This window comes from Diorhabda sublineata, chromosome 10, assembly GCF_026230105.1.
Source record: "Diorhabda sublineata isolate icDioSubl1.1 chromosome 10, icDioSubl1.1, whole genome shotgun sequence".
Classification (NCBI taxonomy): domain Eukaryota; kingdom Metazoa; phylum Arthropoda; class Insecta; order Coleoptera; family Chrysomelidae; genus Diorhabda; species Diorhabda sublineata.
In genome coordinates this window covers 7,849,412-7,866,444 of record NC_079483.1, presented here as the reverse complement: position 1 = coordinate 7,866,444, position 17,033 = coordinate 7,849,412, and the positions used below count along the sequence as shown (strand labels likewise).

The 17,033-nt window shown below is 28.9% G+C and overlaps 2 protein-coding genes across 2 annotated transcripts; both read left to right on the top strand.

Annotated features, from left to right (window-relative positions):
- Window positions 1-102: 102 nt before the first annotated feature.
- Window positions 103-1,176, top strand: LOC130449475 (thioredoxin domain-containing protein 15). The gene is made up of 2 exons (XM_056787319.1): window positions 103-246; window positions 303-1,176. The coding sequence occupies exons 1-2, from the start codon at window positions 207-209 to the stop codon at window positions 1,043-1,045; spliced, it is 783 nt and encodes a 260-aa protein (XP_056643297.1). The 5' UTR covers window positions 103-206; the 3' UTR covers window positions 1,046-1,176.
- A 1,262-nt stretch (window positions 1,177-2,438) lies between these two features.
- On the top strand, window positions 2,439-16,416 carry LOC130449474 (SH2 domain-containing protein 4A-like). The gene is made up of 7 exons (XM_056787318.1): window positions 2,439-2,664; window positions 11,625-11,854; window positions 11,927-12,131; window positions 12,196-12,495; window positions 12,552-12,776; window positions 13,147-13,341; window positions 16,051-16,416. The coding sequence occupies exons 2-7, from the start codon at window positions 11,633-11,635 to the stop codon at window positions 16,155-16,157; spliced, it is 1,254 nt and encodes a 417-aa protein (XP_056643296.1). The 5' UTR covers window positions 2,439-2,664; window positions 11,625-11,632; the 3' UTR covers window positions 16,158-16,416.
- Window positions 16,417-17,033: the final 617 nt, after the last annotated feature.

The following is a 17,033-nucleotide window of genomic DNA, read 5'->3' as shown; positions in this document are numbered from 1 at the left end:
GAAAAGCTGTATAAAATATATTATTTACATAATTAAATAATTTATTAATTATTATTCAGTTACGTTTAAATTTTACGATTAACCAGCCTGTTTCTAAATGTCATTTGTCATATGTAAACTACTATGACAAGTTACAATTATGGTATAATGTTTTGGAAAAGTAAAACATTAAATTATTATAATAAAGAATATTTAATAGTTTCATTATGTACATTATAATCACGATTGTGGAAATATTTTTAATTGGTACGTTAATTACGTTAAAAATAAGTTAATTTTGTGTTTAATTAATATTGTTTTAGGTGTCGTTACGTCGAATGTAAACAATGAAAAAAATTCCGAATTATCACTTTCAAACGAAGAATTACAATCTAATGTGTCATTAGCAGTGAACGAAACCGTATCAAATACGACGATAAATGTGAATAAAACCCAACGATTAGTACAATGTTTACCGGGAATGGGGGATTTGCAAGTACAGTTAACCAATGATACCGAACTTATCAAGTTATTGCAACCGGATCCGAAAATAACGGGGCGAGACGAACCAGGATTATGTGTAGTGGTGTTGTTTTATTCTAAACATTGTCCGTTTTCCACAATGGCCGCGCCACATTTCAACGCTCTACCCAGAGCGTTCCCCGATGTGAAAATGGTAGCCATAAACGCGATGATGTATCATTTATTCAATACCCAAAACGGCATAGTCGGGGTCCCGTCTCTGCTTCTATTCCACAATGGGAGATCTATTGGAAAATTCAATGGCTCCGAATATACTTTGGAGAAATTTTCTCAGTTTATTCAGAAGCATACCGGTATATCTGCAGAGGAAAGCGTCGCCGTTACTTCGGCGGATTTTTCGGGGCCAGTGACTAACGTCTCTTCCAAGGACTACGATTTGTTTTTAATTTTATCCTGGTTGTTCATAATTTTTTGTGCGGGGTATTATTTCACGAAATCGAAGTGGTATAAGTGGATCATTGAGGCTGTGCAAAGTAATTGGAGGGAATCTGAGGTGCACGCGCAACACGAACATTTGGAATAACAAAATTTTGACTCTAAAAAAACGTAAGTTTTGAGTTTATAGAAATTTGTTTAATTTAAACGAGAATAAACTTTTTTTTTCATTATTTATATTATTTAAATATTCAAAATAAAGGATTCATAATTTAAACACGTTTTTTTATTATTATTACGTATAAATTTATTTTAAAAAAAAGTAATACAACTATTTAAATTTTGTGCTGTATGACAATTTTGCGAGTATTTAAAGACATATTTCAAATTGAAAGTTAAAATTTTTACCCTAGATGGCGTTAATTTAATCTGAATATTGAAGATTGATAGTAACAAAGCTAATTTATTCTTCCTTTTTATGTACTTTGGCCTTTCAGTTTCAATAATTTATAAAAATATTTTTTAAACAAAATGATTTGTTCCAATATTTCACATAATAATGGCAAATTTGTACATTTATCACTTGTTCTGAGGTTAAGCCACTAAATTGGTCAGAACATCGAGCTATATGAATATAGATGATTGGTCATCACAAAACTAGATAATCTATTCCTCTTTATTATGTAATTTGGGCTTTATCTATATAACTATGCAAATATTTACAGTTTTTTCAACTATATGTAAAGAATTTACATAAATATTTTTGAAACAAAATGATTTCTTCCAATATTCAACCTAATAATGGCAAATTTATAAATTTATGACTAGTTTTGAGGTTTTACCACTCAATAAGATTCAAATTTCGCGCTATATGTCAATTTCACGAGTATTATATGACATACGTCAAAGTAAAAGTTTAAGTTTATCCACTAGAGATATAAATAATAAAATTTTTTTTTTCAACTTTTTACTTAGACATTTTTATGTTTTTTGTAATGATTTCGATCTTTATCAAAATATAACTTGACTTTGAATTAAATTATATTAATTAATAGATTTCGTGGCAACAACGCTCTTCACTCGTACTTACACCAAATACGATTTTAACTATAAAAATTGTTATAATAAAGAATAATAGCTATATTTATAGAATTTTTCAAAATTTCTTACTCCACCTATTATAGGTATTATATTATATAATTCTAATATAAAGTTCATAAAGCTTTACAAAAAAAATTAGAATTCCATAAGCCAGTTGTGCAGATAAGAATTAACTAGTAAATAGACAACATTAAATACACTATTGAATTCGAGGTTATATAATTAAAATGTTAGATTAGTGGTTTTAATTTTAACATTCGTTATTTTTAGAACAAATTTCTATTAAAATTCACTCGTGTAGAATTAATATCGTGGAAATTGATTAATTACTTGAAGAAAATTATTTTAAAACACCCCTATATCTAAAAATATACTCCGCTCCCTTCTCCTCAATACTTAGCGGGAGTAAACACTCAACTTTTAACTACTAGAAAATCAAAGTAGTCCTAAGATTATATACTCGGTAGTCTGTCATCGATGTTCTAAGGTAGCGCAAGTTACTCGTGAGAGCTGCGCACGCGCTCTAGACCAACTTGCACATGTTCCTTTATTTGAATTACTTCAACTAATTTTGTTTAGTGACTTTATGGCTACGACCGAGTGAAGTGGGTTTAAATAAGTGACGAATTTTTATAAATTCCTCGATCTTGTTCATTCAATTTAACAGTAAGTTTTATCAACAAGTTTTTATCGTTATATTTACCGCCATTTTGTGCGTTTACACTTATTTTTATATTTTGAAATGGTAATTAGTTTGTTTTTGTCTACTATATCGTTTATAAAACGTAATTAGGAATAGTTTTTATTGTTTATATATCGTTTGAATGATAGGGATTGAACGCATTTAATTCTATTCAATTTATACTTGTTTTAAGGTTAGGGTTGATTATAAAATTTCATCATGTATACAGTGGAAAGTAGTACTAAAAATTCACATTTTTCGATATTAAAAATATTATTATTATATTATAATTATTGTTTATGGTGATAGATATTTATATAAATGAATGCGCAAGTTGCAAATTACTTCGTAATAAATAAATAAACGAAGTCATTTTCTAAGGATTTTTGGGTGTCAAGTTTCTACTATTACTAATAAGTTTCCACGGTCGAATTTAATACTAAGTCGAAATAATTGCTTTAAATTATTTCTTAGAATAATTTTTCTACGTACAAGTTTTTTATATCACAATGGCGTCAATTAAATTTTATCTTTGTATGAGACAAACTTGGACGTATATTTATAGCGTGTATGTGTGTGTCTGGTTTGCAAACTAACGCGAAAAGGCCGTTAACTTTCTTATAAATGGAATTATTTATAATTTCGAGAGGTTCCAAGAAAAGAAAGATGACCTCACATCATTTTTATGTCACGTATAATAGCTCATTGTTGTCTTCTAAGTTTTTTTTATTTCCGTTAGATTCACGGAGCCAGTTATTATTTATTTATAATAAACAATGAAGCATTCAAGTTTTAATATGTTTTTGATATCGAAAATTAAAGAAATATGATATGATATTAAGTTAAAAAGTGGTATCGGAAATACGAATAGATATGGCAACATCGCGTACTTTCGTATATTCACAAATTTAATATTAATTTCCATTTATAAATTGATTCAATGATTTTGTTCTAACGGCAATAATAAAAATATTCATGTGACTAAAAAAAATTATAACTATAATGAATGAATCAGTCTTCTGTGTGATTTATGGTTAATTTTGTTTAGATAAGTTTTTTTTGAAGGTTGTATTGACATGGAATTGAGAAAAATAGTTAAAAACTGTACGACGAGTTAAAACTATCTGTATATATGGCAAAATAGTTATAGTAAAATTATGAAAATTTCTACGTTTGGGTTTTTCGGATATGATATTTTCAACTAAAATATTTTCAAAGATGGCCGACTTTCGGTTCTACCGGAAGTCGACTGTAACTTTGTTATTTTAAATGGAACGCCCTGTATATTACTACATTTTTGAAATCTACGTAAAATTTTAGTATACTTTTGTCTAAAAACTTTTCTTGAAAAATGCGTACTTTTTGAGTTAATAATTTTTTTGTAAAAAATTGCAGACCCTTACAAATTATTTTTTTACGAGGATATCCTTAAAAATACGAAATTGGTTTCTGTTCGGTTGCTTTTAGCAAAATCAAACGTATTTGAATCTATGTTGAAAAATTTTTCATTTAATACGGGGTGTGTATAAAAAGTGTTCAAAGTTTAACTACATAAATATCAAATAGTTTTAACTCGTCGTGGGACACACTGTATATTTGAAATCAATAATCAAAATCAGTAATGAAAACTTCACGGCTGATTTCCGGCGGCCATGTTTGTTTCATATTTAACCTACAATATACAAGTTAATACAAATTTAAATCGATATAAAGAAAATTTACTATAAAAATAATTTTAATTCAATTTCTGTGTATTATACTTTATGGGAAATTAACAGGTCTGTTGCTATTTAAAGTGACCATTCGATTTCAACGTCTTATTAGCCGCGCTGTTGCCAGATTTTCTTGATAGAATTTCTCACTTTTTTTAAAAAACTAATTGAACATTAGTTAATAATTCGGTGACGTAAATTTCAAGATGATGCAAATTTTAGTATTTAATTTTTTGAATAACCCTTGTAAATAAATTTTTTGTTTGATAATCTTTATTGTAAAAAAATGTTTCTTTTGCGCAATTACTTTTATATAGAATGTGTAGAAGAAAGTTTCGTTCTACTTCCGGTATTACAGGAAACAGATCAATTGGGCGTATCCGAAAATCACGTATATCGAAAATTTATGAAATTTCAATAAAAAAATAATTTGGAAATTGTATTAATTTATTAAACGAAATATATTTCAACATTTTATAATAATTAGGAACTATTAGATATGCGTACTTATATAGAATAAGGATAAGGTACGTAAAAAAGAAGAATGACCAAACCTATTTAACTACGTGAAAATAATCATTTGAATTTTAGTGTTTTATACTGAAAAATATCAAAATTCTATTTGGAATTCGTCTAATTATGAAAAAGCCGTCTCTGTGTATATAAAACAAAATATTTCCTAGTAATTTATAACTACGTTTGCAAAATTCGTATATTTGGACTTTGTATCTGCATTTGTTATAAATTCCATTTTAATTTGAGTTAAAAGTAAACAAAAAATAATAAAACAATCTTTTTAATATTGGGTTTCCTAACTTTGAAGGACTTTGGACTTTTAAATGACTCATTCTAATGATATGTGTCAATTAGTATTTCTTTGTGAAAATTTACACGTTTATTTAATATATCTTATGACTGAAAATTAGGTTTTAAAAAATGTAAAAATATCGACGTTGCCACCTATTTCGATCTAATTATCAATCAGAGACATTAAATCGAGACGATTTGTCAAAAAAATTACTTAGAATACAATAAATTTCAAGGATTAAATCGAATTTATTGAGTTCGTGTAAATTCGGAAATCATATGTGATACATCGTTTATGATCGTTTAACGACTAGGACACTCCTTAAACGAAATGAAACGATTTCCGGTACACAATGGAGTTGATTGTCTGTATACAAGGTTATGTTTTGTTATAAAGATTATCAGACGAAAAATGTCAGACAATGAAGGCGACGAGTCTGAGACTTAACAATGGGCGATGGCGTTGGTTGAAATTAAAATATTCCAGTTAATTTTAATAAAATGATTTATTTTGAAATTTTTATTCCCGTCTTCATCTTTGAAATAATTAACGTCCATGTTTATTAATTTTTTCGGTATTCGTTAATCTCATTATACAGGGTTATACATTTGACATGAATATTAATAGTTGAATTTCGAATGTTTTTAGTAATACTTATTTTTAAAATTATCGATATCAAACTTTTGATGATTTTTACATTCAATTTGATCAAATCTTAGACACAATATAAAGGGTTTAGGCACAATATCTATAAAGGGTTTACATCAGAATTTTCAATTTAATGACCCATTAGCTTTTGAGATATTTCGATTATATTTTTTGTTTTTCGCAATTATCAAACATAATATACAGGGTAATACATCGAAATTATCGAATCTCATATTTTATAGTATTTTGATTATGATAATGATTAGCATCAAGCTTTTGAGGTATTTTTACTTTAGTTTTGATCGTTGTTTTCAATTTTTCCATTTCTCAAACATAATATACAGGGTAATACATCAAAATATGTGAGCTAATGATTTATTTTCACATTTAAAGAGATTTTGATGATGAAAATGATATATATGAAGCTTTTCCTGTTATTTCGACATCAATTTTTATTACATTCTGTATCGTTTGTAATTTTCCGACATAATATACAGGGTAATACATCAAAATATCCAATAAAATTATAAAATCTTATATTTTTGAGGATTTTGATAATTAGAATGATTAATATCAAGCTTTTGGAGTATTTTTACTTTAGTTTTGAACGTAGTTTTCAATTTTTCCAATTCTCACACATAATATACATCGAAATATGTAATTTGTAGCATTATTTTAAAAAGTGAAATTTGAAATATTCTCTTTTAATTAAGAATAATCAAAATAATCAAACAATTTTCATATTAATTATTTATACAGGGCTGTGAAATATGTTAGGAAGTATATCATTTCCAATGGCGTACATACAGGGTTAATCATTAATCAATAATTACGTTATTATATGAACTATTAACAAAAATTGTAGAAAATAAAATCTGGAAAATACTCTTATATCTACAGGGCGGTTAATAATTGCGTTACAAACCATTTTATATTGAGCTATATAGGGTGTTTAAAAAAATTTTACGTATTAGAATTAATTGTATTGAAAATCATCTTTATACAAGATTTATCAAAAAAGCGATAGTTTTTGACATTGTTTCGTGATTTAAATAACAGACAAAGCAATCAATGATTCAACTTTTTAATTAGGGTCACTCATTTATTGTTCACTAAATTCACTTTCTCAGATAAAACGTCTTATGGTTTTTTTATAGTAAAACTTCAATTAATGTTAATTATCGACAATTCAAGCGGAATCTTAAACGACTTTGTCTACCAACGACCTTGACGTTCTTTAGTAAAAGAAGCCTTGAGTATATTTACCGGTAATTTTATACAGGTTGTCCAGTGAATTAGGTGGAATAGTATTAGAAATAGAAAATCCCAAAACGTAAAACAAAATGTTCAATATCTCACGCCAAATTACAATTGTCTATATGGCAACGCTGCATTTTTACATGTCATCATCATTCATCGTATCACAAAATGGTTCGAAACCTCAATTTCTCATATAAACGTCACGTTTTTTATTAGACGTAGCGATCAATTGAAAAAATCGAGAGTGTGGATGGTTAGGAAGCGCCAAACACATATTAATTGAGATATGACGTGCAAAATATCAAAGGAAATGCGTTTTCTTTGTTCTTGAAATACTGTAAATCGTAATTGGGAGTTTCACGTGCTTCTTCTTTTTATCAAATTGTTTTTACTAGTTACGGAGTTAACAGTAGATAAGCAACAATTACCGAGGTCGAGAAATACGAGGAGTGAATTAAATTTTTGACCTTTTAATGCAGATTTGACCTTAAAAAAGACGGCAGAAGTTACACGGTCCAAGATCCAGCGAAAATGGTGGATGATCTAACTTTGGGATGTTGTATTTGGCTAGAAACATCGTGGACGCCATAAATATCAATTGCCATATACTTATTTCAATTAATTATAAGTTTCATGTGAAATTATACAACAATCGAAGTGCACGGCTACACTGATTTATCTACAGATACGAGTGATATGGCATTCGAAAGAGTAGACAGCTGACAGTCTTTTTAAAAATAATTAAAATCATGAAACTTTCAAGGGAAATCCAACAAAGATTATATTGAAAAGTAAAAATGATATTTTTATCGTTTTTTTTTTATATTATTTATACAAAAAACTAATACTGATCTATAATTATTAATTTTCTCGCTAGAATGACGACGTTTACGATTAAATACAAAACATAATGTTATACATAATACACATTCATACATTATTTATATAAACTTTCTTTGATTAATGAATAAAGTAAAAGTTCTAATTATCAATTAACATCAATATCAAATATTTAATCACAAATTCTATGGTTTGCTAGGAGAATATTGACAAATAACGACAATTCACACTCTTGTCGATTCAATTATATCGACAATATTCGATAATCACGTCAAAATACGTTGCTACGAACTCGTCCACTAATATAAACCGCGAAGCCGGTCCTGTACTAATACGTTTTTCGTATTAGTTTGGCGGATGCGCCGGGTACTTTTGGATCGTTTGGAATCTGTTTCTGATCTGTTTTTTGTTTGTTTATGGTAAATTCGAGATTTCCAGGGTATCGAACATGTGATTATAGTTCATATAAAACTTTGTCTGTGACCTATTTACATTGTTTTAGTGACTGTTTTCATATAAACGATTTCCTACAAGACTTTTTTCTTTGTTTACGGTAATTGCGAGATTTCCAGGTTATCGAACATTCTAGAATGTGATTATAGTTTATATAAAACTTTGTCTATGCCCTATTTACATTGTTTCAGTGACTGTTTTCGTAGAAACGATTTCCTACAAGACTTTTTTCTTTGTTTACGGTAAATTCGAGATTTCCAGGGTATCGAACATTCTAGAATGTGATTATAGTTCATATAAAACTTTGTCTGTGACCTATTTACATTGTTTTAGTGATTGTTTTCATATAAACGATTTCCTACAAGACTTTTTTCTTTGTTTACGGTAATTGCGAGATTTCCAGGTTATCGAACATTCTAGAATGTGATTATAGTTTATATAAAACTTTGTCTGTGCCCTATTTACATTGTTTCAGTGACTGTTGTCGTAGAAACGATTTCCTACAAGACTTTTTTCTTTGTTTACGGTAAATTCGAGATTTCCAGGGTATCGAACATTCTAGAATGTGATTATAGTTCATATAAAACTTTGTGACCTATTTACATTGTTTTAGTGACTGTTTTCATATAAACGATTTCCTACAATACTTTTTCCTTTGTTTACGGTAAATTCGAGATTTCTAGGGTATCGAACATTCTAGAATGCGACGATAGTATATATAAAACTTTGTTTCTGATCAATTTACATTGTTTTTTTGACCACATCGTGTACTTGATCACGTCCTTTATTGAACTGGCTTAATTTTCTCTGCATTTAGGAAACGAATCACAGATCTGATTTCACAATTTTAAGTAAATAAGCACAATTGAGGACATGTCTGCTGCTTAAGTTGAAGTACCTTCAGCGCATGCTCGAAACTGCAATATTATTCACTGATAGACAACGTAACATTGTATATACACCTCGTATGTAGAAATATTGAATTAACTTAATTCACCCTATAATTTGAAACTTATCGATTAGATGATGATTCAATGGTATGTATGACTCATAAAACCACACCCTTATTCTGTTTCGGCACGACGTTGTATCAATCGACATTTGAAACAAATGACGATCTTTTTTTTTTTTAGAATTATTTGTTGATCTTCGTCGATTATTATGGTTATAACTAGATAAAAATCTTTGAAATATTTACTATTTGTAAATAAAATTGTAAAGATAAATGTTTGTTTATATTCATATACGTCATAGAGAAAAATTGTATCAATAAAAAAATCTTACGAGAAAGTTGTTCTTTTAACCTTTCAGAACGTTATGGGGGTTTACCTTGAACTAACTAAGTCGATTATGAGTGTGATTACAAAAATACTGAATGTCAAATTTATAAAACAACGATCATTTCGAGTTTTATAGATTTAAATATAAAAAAAATTTTACATCCTCCACATTACCCTGTATAACAACGTTATATATTGTAATAGCAAAATCAAACATTTTTACATAAAGAAAAAAATATATAAAATTGTAATCATTTTTGTACCACCTTGTATAAAATAACGATTTCGTGTAATAATTTTTGTACCACCTTGTATAAAATAACGATTTTGTGTAATAATTTCTGTACCGTCTTGTATAAAATAACGATCTTGGATAATAGTTTTTGTACCACCTTATATAAAATAACGATCTTGGGTAGTAATTTTCGTACCATCATATATAAAAACGATTTCGTGTAATAATTTTTGTCCCACCCAGTAAAAATAACGATCTCATGAAATAATTTTTTTGTACCACCCTGTACCACCCAAATAACGATTACGTGTAATAATTTTTATACCACCTTGTATAAAATAACGATCCCGTGTAATAATTTCTGTACCACCCTGTATAAAATTACGATTTCGTGTAATAATTTTTGTACCACCCTGTATAAAATAACGATCTTACTTTACATTATTATACATAAAAGTAAATAGTAGATCTTTTGTTAGCATAGTGATTCCATGTTTTTGTTGGGTGCGTGGTTGTGACTTGGTGGGAAAGGTATGATAATGTACCATTAGCATTTCAAGGTGGAGTCAATGGTATATCCATTGAAATTTAAAATGATATACAGTGAAAAACTGAAGTAAATTCATTTAAAAGAAATTTTAATAGATTCCAGAACAAAGTACCATTTTTAATGAATCTATATAATTTTATATTTTATTCGAGTTTGTTAAAAAATTTTGATAGCCGATTTGATAAAAACAAATCATTAGTGAAAGTTAAATTTTGTTTGTTAATATCGTCCGTTATAGTTGGACCACCTTGTATAATAAAATCTTGTATTTTATTTTCATTATCATAGAATTATACAAAATATTCGACTTGATTTACAACGTAGACTTCAAATTTTATAAACGTCAAAATAATGACGTAAATTGTCTATAAATCCAAGTACACAAATTCATAATTTATATCATATTCATAACATAATTTTTTATAGGAATTTTTAAAATGTTATAAATTTATTTAACAGTTGTTAAACGTGTATAATCTTATACAATTTACCTAGATTCTGTTATCTCGTTAGAAATAGCAGTACTACAATAAAAAGTAGTCCATAGTCAGTTGGCGAAACGTTAGCAAAAACTGGTATCACACAACATTGTTTTCCTACCCAGTGGCGCTACTTACTGAATATTTATTCCAAGGCATATAATAAATTTTAAGATTAATTTTATTATCATCTTATATTCCATTATCAAAGAGGTTTATCGATTTCGAAAATGTATCCCATTATGACCGGCTGTTTCTAATATATTTAATTATAAACCATAGACCTATCAATAATGTTTATTGATTTTTAAGGTACGTTTGTGGTTTTAAAACGCTCTTCTTACGTCAAATAGTCAAAACGCAGCCACCTATAATAGTTAATTATGAACGGTTGTTTGTAACTGTTATTAAATGACCGTTTTGATATAACGTTAATATTATTATATTTTGAAAGTTTAAAAATACTAATATATAATATTTATTTAAAGATATACGTAATTGATTGGGGTTAGAAAGTTTTTAAAATGTACGGCATTATTTAGAAAAAAAAAAAAAAATTAAGTTAATCGACATCAAACGATGAAATAACGAAAATTAGATTTAATAGATGGTTATTATAATGAAAAATTCTTAATTTTGAGAGTTTCATTTTGTTTATAGAATAAAATTATTTTTATAGTAAACGCGATGCTGCAGCAAATTCTGCGTGATATGTACGTAGATCCAGAAATTCTGGCAGAATTAGACGAGGATCAAAAACAAACTTTGTTCTGTAAAATGCGAGAAGAACAAGTAAAAAGATGGAAGGCGTGGAACGATAAACTCGGCGACGAAATAATTAAAGAGAATTCGAAGGAAACAAACAAAAAAAAAGTTAAATTTTTATTGGGAATAGACGACGAACCGTGGGTAAGTTGTATTGTACAGGGTTGCCATATCGTGAAAAATTACGTAGAAATACATGGTGTTATGTATTATTAGGTGTGGGTTATGGGCGAACACGAAAACGATAAAAGTATTGAGGATATTTTGAGAGAAGAAGCCGCTGAAAAAGCGCGAATTTTAGCTGTAAAAGAGACTGAAAAATTAAGAGAAGAAGTCCGTAAAGAAATGAAGGCGCAATTAATAGAAGATTACGTCGATTTAACGGCTACAATCGAAAAAGATTTACCAAAATTAAGAATAGGTTGGTTATTGAGGTGTGGTAGACGGAGCTGTTATTTTCGTAACGGTTATTTTTTGTGTTACAGAAGATGATGTGGATATTTATTGTTCAGTAGAACAGATACAAGCTAAAATACATTCGATACCTAAGAAAAATAATAATAATTACAGTATTAATTATTATTCTTCGATTAATAATAAATTTAACGATGCATCCGAGGTGAAAAATACGCGGAAAGTGGCTCAAAAAGTAGCTCTATGGGAACAGAAACTTCTCAACGATAAAACCACGGAAATTTTTCAAAAAATCCAGATGAAACACCAGCAAGTCGCCAAAGAAGCCGAAGAGGAAGAAAAACGGAAAGAACAAGTCTGGAGGGAACAAGGTGAACAAATTCGATCACTTTGTTTCGTTCGATGAACTTTTCTTGTGAATTTTCAGAAAGGAAAGCGAAAGCTGCCGAGCAACAGATAAGAGAAATAGCCAGGAGAGCTCGGGAGGAACATAAATTGAATTCGTCGTTGAATTTAGACTCTACGTGCGGAGGTACTAATAGTTCTGGGGTACCGCCTAGTAGACAGGCCGTGATAGACTGGTATAAAAACGAGGAAAAAAACAGGCGCGCCGGAATCGATTCGTCGAACAACGTAACGCCTTGGTTTCACGGTAAGTTAGATATTTCATATAAAATAATAAAACGCAAAAAAATTGTTACAATGATTAAAATTGTCGTCACTTAATTTTATTTTTGAGGGGTTCAATTGTTTTCAGTCGAATTTAGGCCAGGAACTGATCGAAATTGAATTTTTCGATAATACTTTCGACTACCACCGGTATATAATATATTTAGAACAATCTAGATTGGAATTTAATCGATTTTTTGTTGAATTTCATAAAAAATTGAACGTACTAGTGACATAGCCGTTATTTTGAAGGGGTTCTATTGTTTTCAGTCGAATTTAGGCCAGTGATTTGAATTTTTCTAATAAAATAACGTCGAAACCTTCCTGGATATTGACAAAGGGACTTATTTCAGGGTTGATAACAAGACGAGAAGCCGAAAAACTTCTTCTAGATCAACCGTGCGGTACCTTTTTAGTACGACTGTCGGAAAAAATTTGGGGTTATGCCGTATCGTATAGGGCTCAAGAAAAATGCAAACATTATTTAGTAAACGCCATACCTAAATACAGCTTCGTAGGAAACAATCAAAAAGTACACGATACGTTAGGTGAGATTTAGATTTAAAACATTTTTCACTATTTAATTGTTATATTTCGTTGTCTGAAGGTGGTAAATTGGTATTCGAAACGTGTTGTATACGAAAAATATTCGTTTTTCTATCGAAATCTAACAGAAACTTTAAAATATAATAAAAATGTATATAGGTACCTAATACACGAGTAATTCCCACTTTTTTATCGTATTTTCTTTTATTAGATTATTGTTTTTTTCGAAATTTTTACTAAAAAGTCATTATTTAATAAGCAATTCGTGTAAAAGTAATAGTATGAGTTGAAAACGTAAATTGAGGCTATAGGACGGAATGAAAATTTTAATATAACCTCAAAATACTTACAAATTTAACGTTGAATTTAGATTGTAATGATCCTTTTTGGCACAATACACACGCACACACCATAACTTTTCATAAAATTCCATAAAAACTGTATTTAAAACACAAATAAATACGAAAAAACTAAACACATACACAAAATGGCCGTTACTGGCAACTTTATGACGATCGCGTTCCTTGATCCACATAGATACTAGTTGCAAATAAGATTGCCATATTTAAAAAATATGTTCAGAAAACTAATAATTTTTTGTAAATGAAAATTGATTTTAAATAAAATTTTGTCTTATACTAAGAAATTTGGATAATAATTTGAAATCAAAAAATATATTTTCAATTTATATACCTCATAAACCGTCGTTAGTTATAACAAATTAAATTTTCCGAAAAAAATGTTCTAAATATTTTTTATAAACTGATAAAACCGGCAATGCCGCATAATATTTGAAACAAATGATTTCTTATATTCGTAGACGTTTATTATTTTAAAATTCTTAATGAGTGGGAGAGAGAAAGAGAGAAATCTTCGTACCAGTAGACATCGTTATATACAGAGTGTCCTCACGATTTTTACACTTTTATAGATCAAAATTTAATATAATATCGACTTGAATTAGAAAGTTATAATAATTTGATTTAAAAAATACATTTTTTTTATATAATCAAAAACTGTCGTTATTAATTTTATCAAATGAAATTTTTTGAAACGAAAGTTTCTGAATAATTTTTACATACGAATGAAACAAAATGTTAGTGAGAGGTTGGGTGGGAGAGAGAGAGAGGGTGGGGGGTGAAGGAGGCAAGTAGAGGAGAAGCGAGAAGGGAAAAGGGAGGGAGGTAAATATCTTTGGCCTCGTTGTATACAGCATGTCCTCTTGATTTATACTGTTCTAAATATTGAAATTTAATATTTTGGTTAGGTAACTCTTTGATTTAATTTCAACAGAAAATTGATTCAAACAAGAAGTTTGAAGAGACAAAACAGTTTTATTTGCTTTAAAATTTTCCGAAATAATCAGCATCGTTTTTTAGATCTACTCGAGTGTTTTTTCACGTTTCTGTGTGTTTTTTCCTTTTTATTTTTCTTACTTTTCTTCTGCATACTGCAAGCTTCGTTGTAATATTTTTGTTTTTCGTGTTTGGGCATTCTGCACCAACATTTGGCGCCCTCTATGGCTATTTTCGTTATCGACCATCCGCAATGGCGTTTTCTGAGGAAGAAATAAATAAAAAAAATCCTTCAAGTAACGTAGATGTTAATTATATTCACCTGACGTCTCTAAGGAAATTCAAAAAAGGGTTTCTCGTTTTCGGTCCCGGTCTAATACATCTTTTTCCGCTTTGTTTTTCGTTTCCATTTTTTGTTTTCTCTCTTTTATTCGACGTACGTTTTTTACCCCCTCGTTTACTCTCTTTTTCTTCTTTGGAACAATAATCTGACGGTTTGATTCGATCGGGACATCCTTTTTTTCTCCTCGACGAACCCATTTTATCGGAAGACATTAAAGTTCCAGTAGAACTAACAATTTTTTAAATTTCACAATTTTTCAAATCAAAATAAACATTAATTTATCTTTTTCACATCCCATTTAAAATTCGACATTTATAATTTTTTTCAATTTGATGTTGACATTTTCGAAAATGTCTACAAAAATGATTAATAATCGAAAAAAGTTACATATTGAAATTTGATCGTTTTGTGAACCAGCCTCAACGTTAATATTAAACACTGTGGCTGACAAGTTACATGATGAAAGACCGTTTCATATTTCTTTGAATAACTGGGAGATAGAAACGAACCTGTGCTATAATCACTGATATTCTTTTATTAGTAGACCAGAACGAATATCATTCTTTTTTTTGTTATTCTTATTAGTATTCTTATGAATAATCGAAAAAAAAAAAACATTTAATCGAGTTGTGAATCAGCCTTAACGTTAATAAAAACCACTTTTCCAAGCAACTTTCATAGTAGAAGGCCACGTCGTTAAAACATATTTCATAGAATAACAAATGATAACAAACCTGTGCTAGAATCACTATTATTATTTCATTATAAAGCTAGTTCTATGGTTTTATATACCTCTGTACATTCTAACGATATAATTAGCTTTATAACTGCACTAGTGTACACTGAAATCACACCACTGGTAACACTGTTTAGAACGTTGGAAGTCAAATTAGGTGATCACCTCTATGATCCGTACTTGTATATGTTTAAACGTAGCTTGTCATTACAATTTTGTTCTATGGACGCGAAACACAGAATATAATATCAATGTTTGCCACATATACTCATTTTTAGACATAATTTTGAATTGTGCCATGAAATTGGCAAATATTAAATTTTTTTTTAAATTTTAGATGATATAATCGCGTTTCATCGGACGTATCCGTTAACTGGTGGGGAAACCCTTCAATACCCATGCCCTAGAATATCTACAGGGGCTATCGAAGAACTATTAAATTAAAAATTTTATTTTTTCGTTGTGACGGAATTTGGAATTCTGTGATTGTGACTGGTATTTTAAAAAATTATTTTTTAAATAATTTTCTCTAAGTTTTAATATAAAACGTCGTATGTGAGATATTTGAGTCTCCGTGGCGTCTATAGCTGGAGAATCATGTCAATTGTATGAAAATCATACTTATTATTATATAACGTGAATTGAAAAAGTGATAATTATAAAAATTTTGTAAAAACGATACAATAAAAACAAATTTTTTTGATTTGTTGTTTTTTTTTCCTGATTTATTTAACTTATTTGAACTTTTCCCACCTCCCAGTATCGTAAACAATGAATAATTATTTGGATCTATCTTATAACAACTCCAAAATCATCATAAAGACTTGTAGTACTTCCCATGTAAACTATTGACTTTCCCCTGTAGACTAGATCTTAACACAACATGGATCGGTATTTCGCCAACAGATGGCGTAAAAATAGCAGATTGGTCAATGATTTTCTGTACGATAAAGTCACATATTTGGATACTTCGCCAATAGATGGCGTGAAAATTACATTTTGTTCGGTAGCTTTCTGTGAAATAAACATCCTGTTTTTTTTACTTCGACATCAGATAGCGTATAAATAACAGATTGATTGTTAGTTTTCTGTACAATTTATATACTATTTGTTTTACACCTCAACAACAGATGGCGTAAAAATAGCAGATCATTTCGTAGTTTTCTGTAAGATAAACGTTGTTTTGGTTACTTCGCCATCAGATGGCGTGAAAATAGCAAATTGAACACTAGTTTCCTGTATAATTAATATAAGTTTCTTTTACACATCTCCAGCAGATGGTATAATAATAACAGTTCAGTCGATAGTTTTCTATATGAT

Coding starts and splice junctions, on each gene's coding strand:
- LOC130449475 (XM_056787319.1), top strand. CDS start 207: ATGTACATTATAATCACGATTGTGGAAATATTTTTAATTG. Junction 247..302: donor TGTGGAAATATTTTTAATTG/GTACGTTAATTA, acceptor ATATTGTTTTAG/GTGTCGTTACGTCGAATGTA.
- LOC130449474 (XM_056787318.1), top strand. CDS start 11,633: ATGCTGCAGCAAATTCTGCGTGATATGTACGTAGATCCAGAAATTCTG. Junction 12,132..12,195: donor TTTACCAAAATTAAGAATAG/GTTGGTTATTGA, acceptor TTTGTGTTACAG/AAGATGATGTGGATATTTAT. Junction 13,342..16,050: donor AAAAGTACACGATACGTTAG/GTGAGATTTAGA, acceptor TTTAAATTTTAG/ATGATATAATCGCGTTTCAT.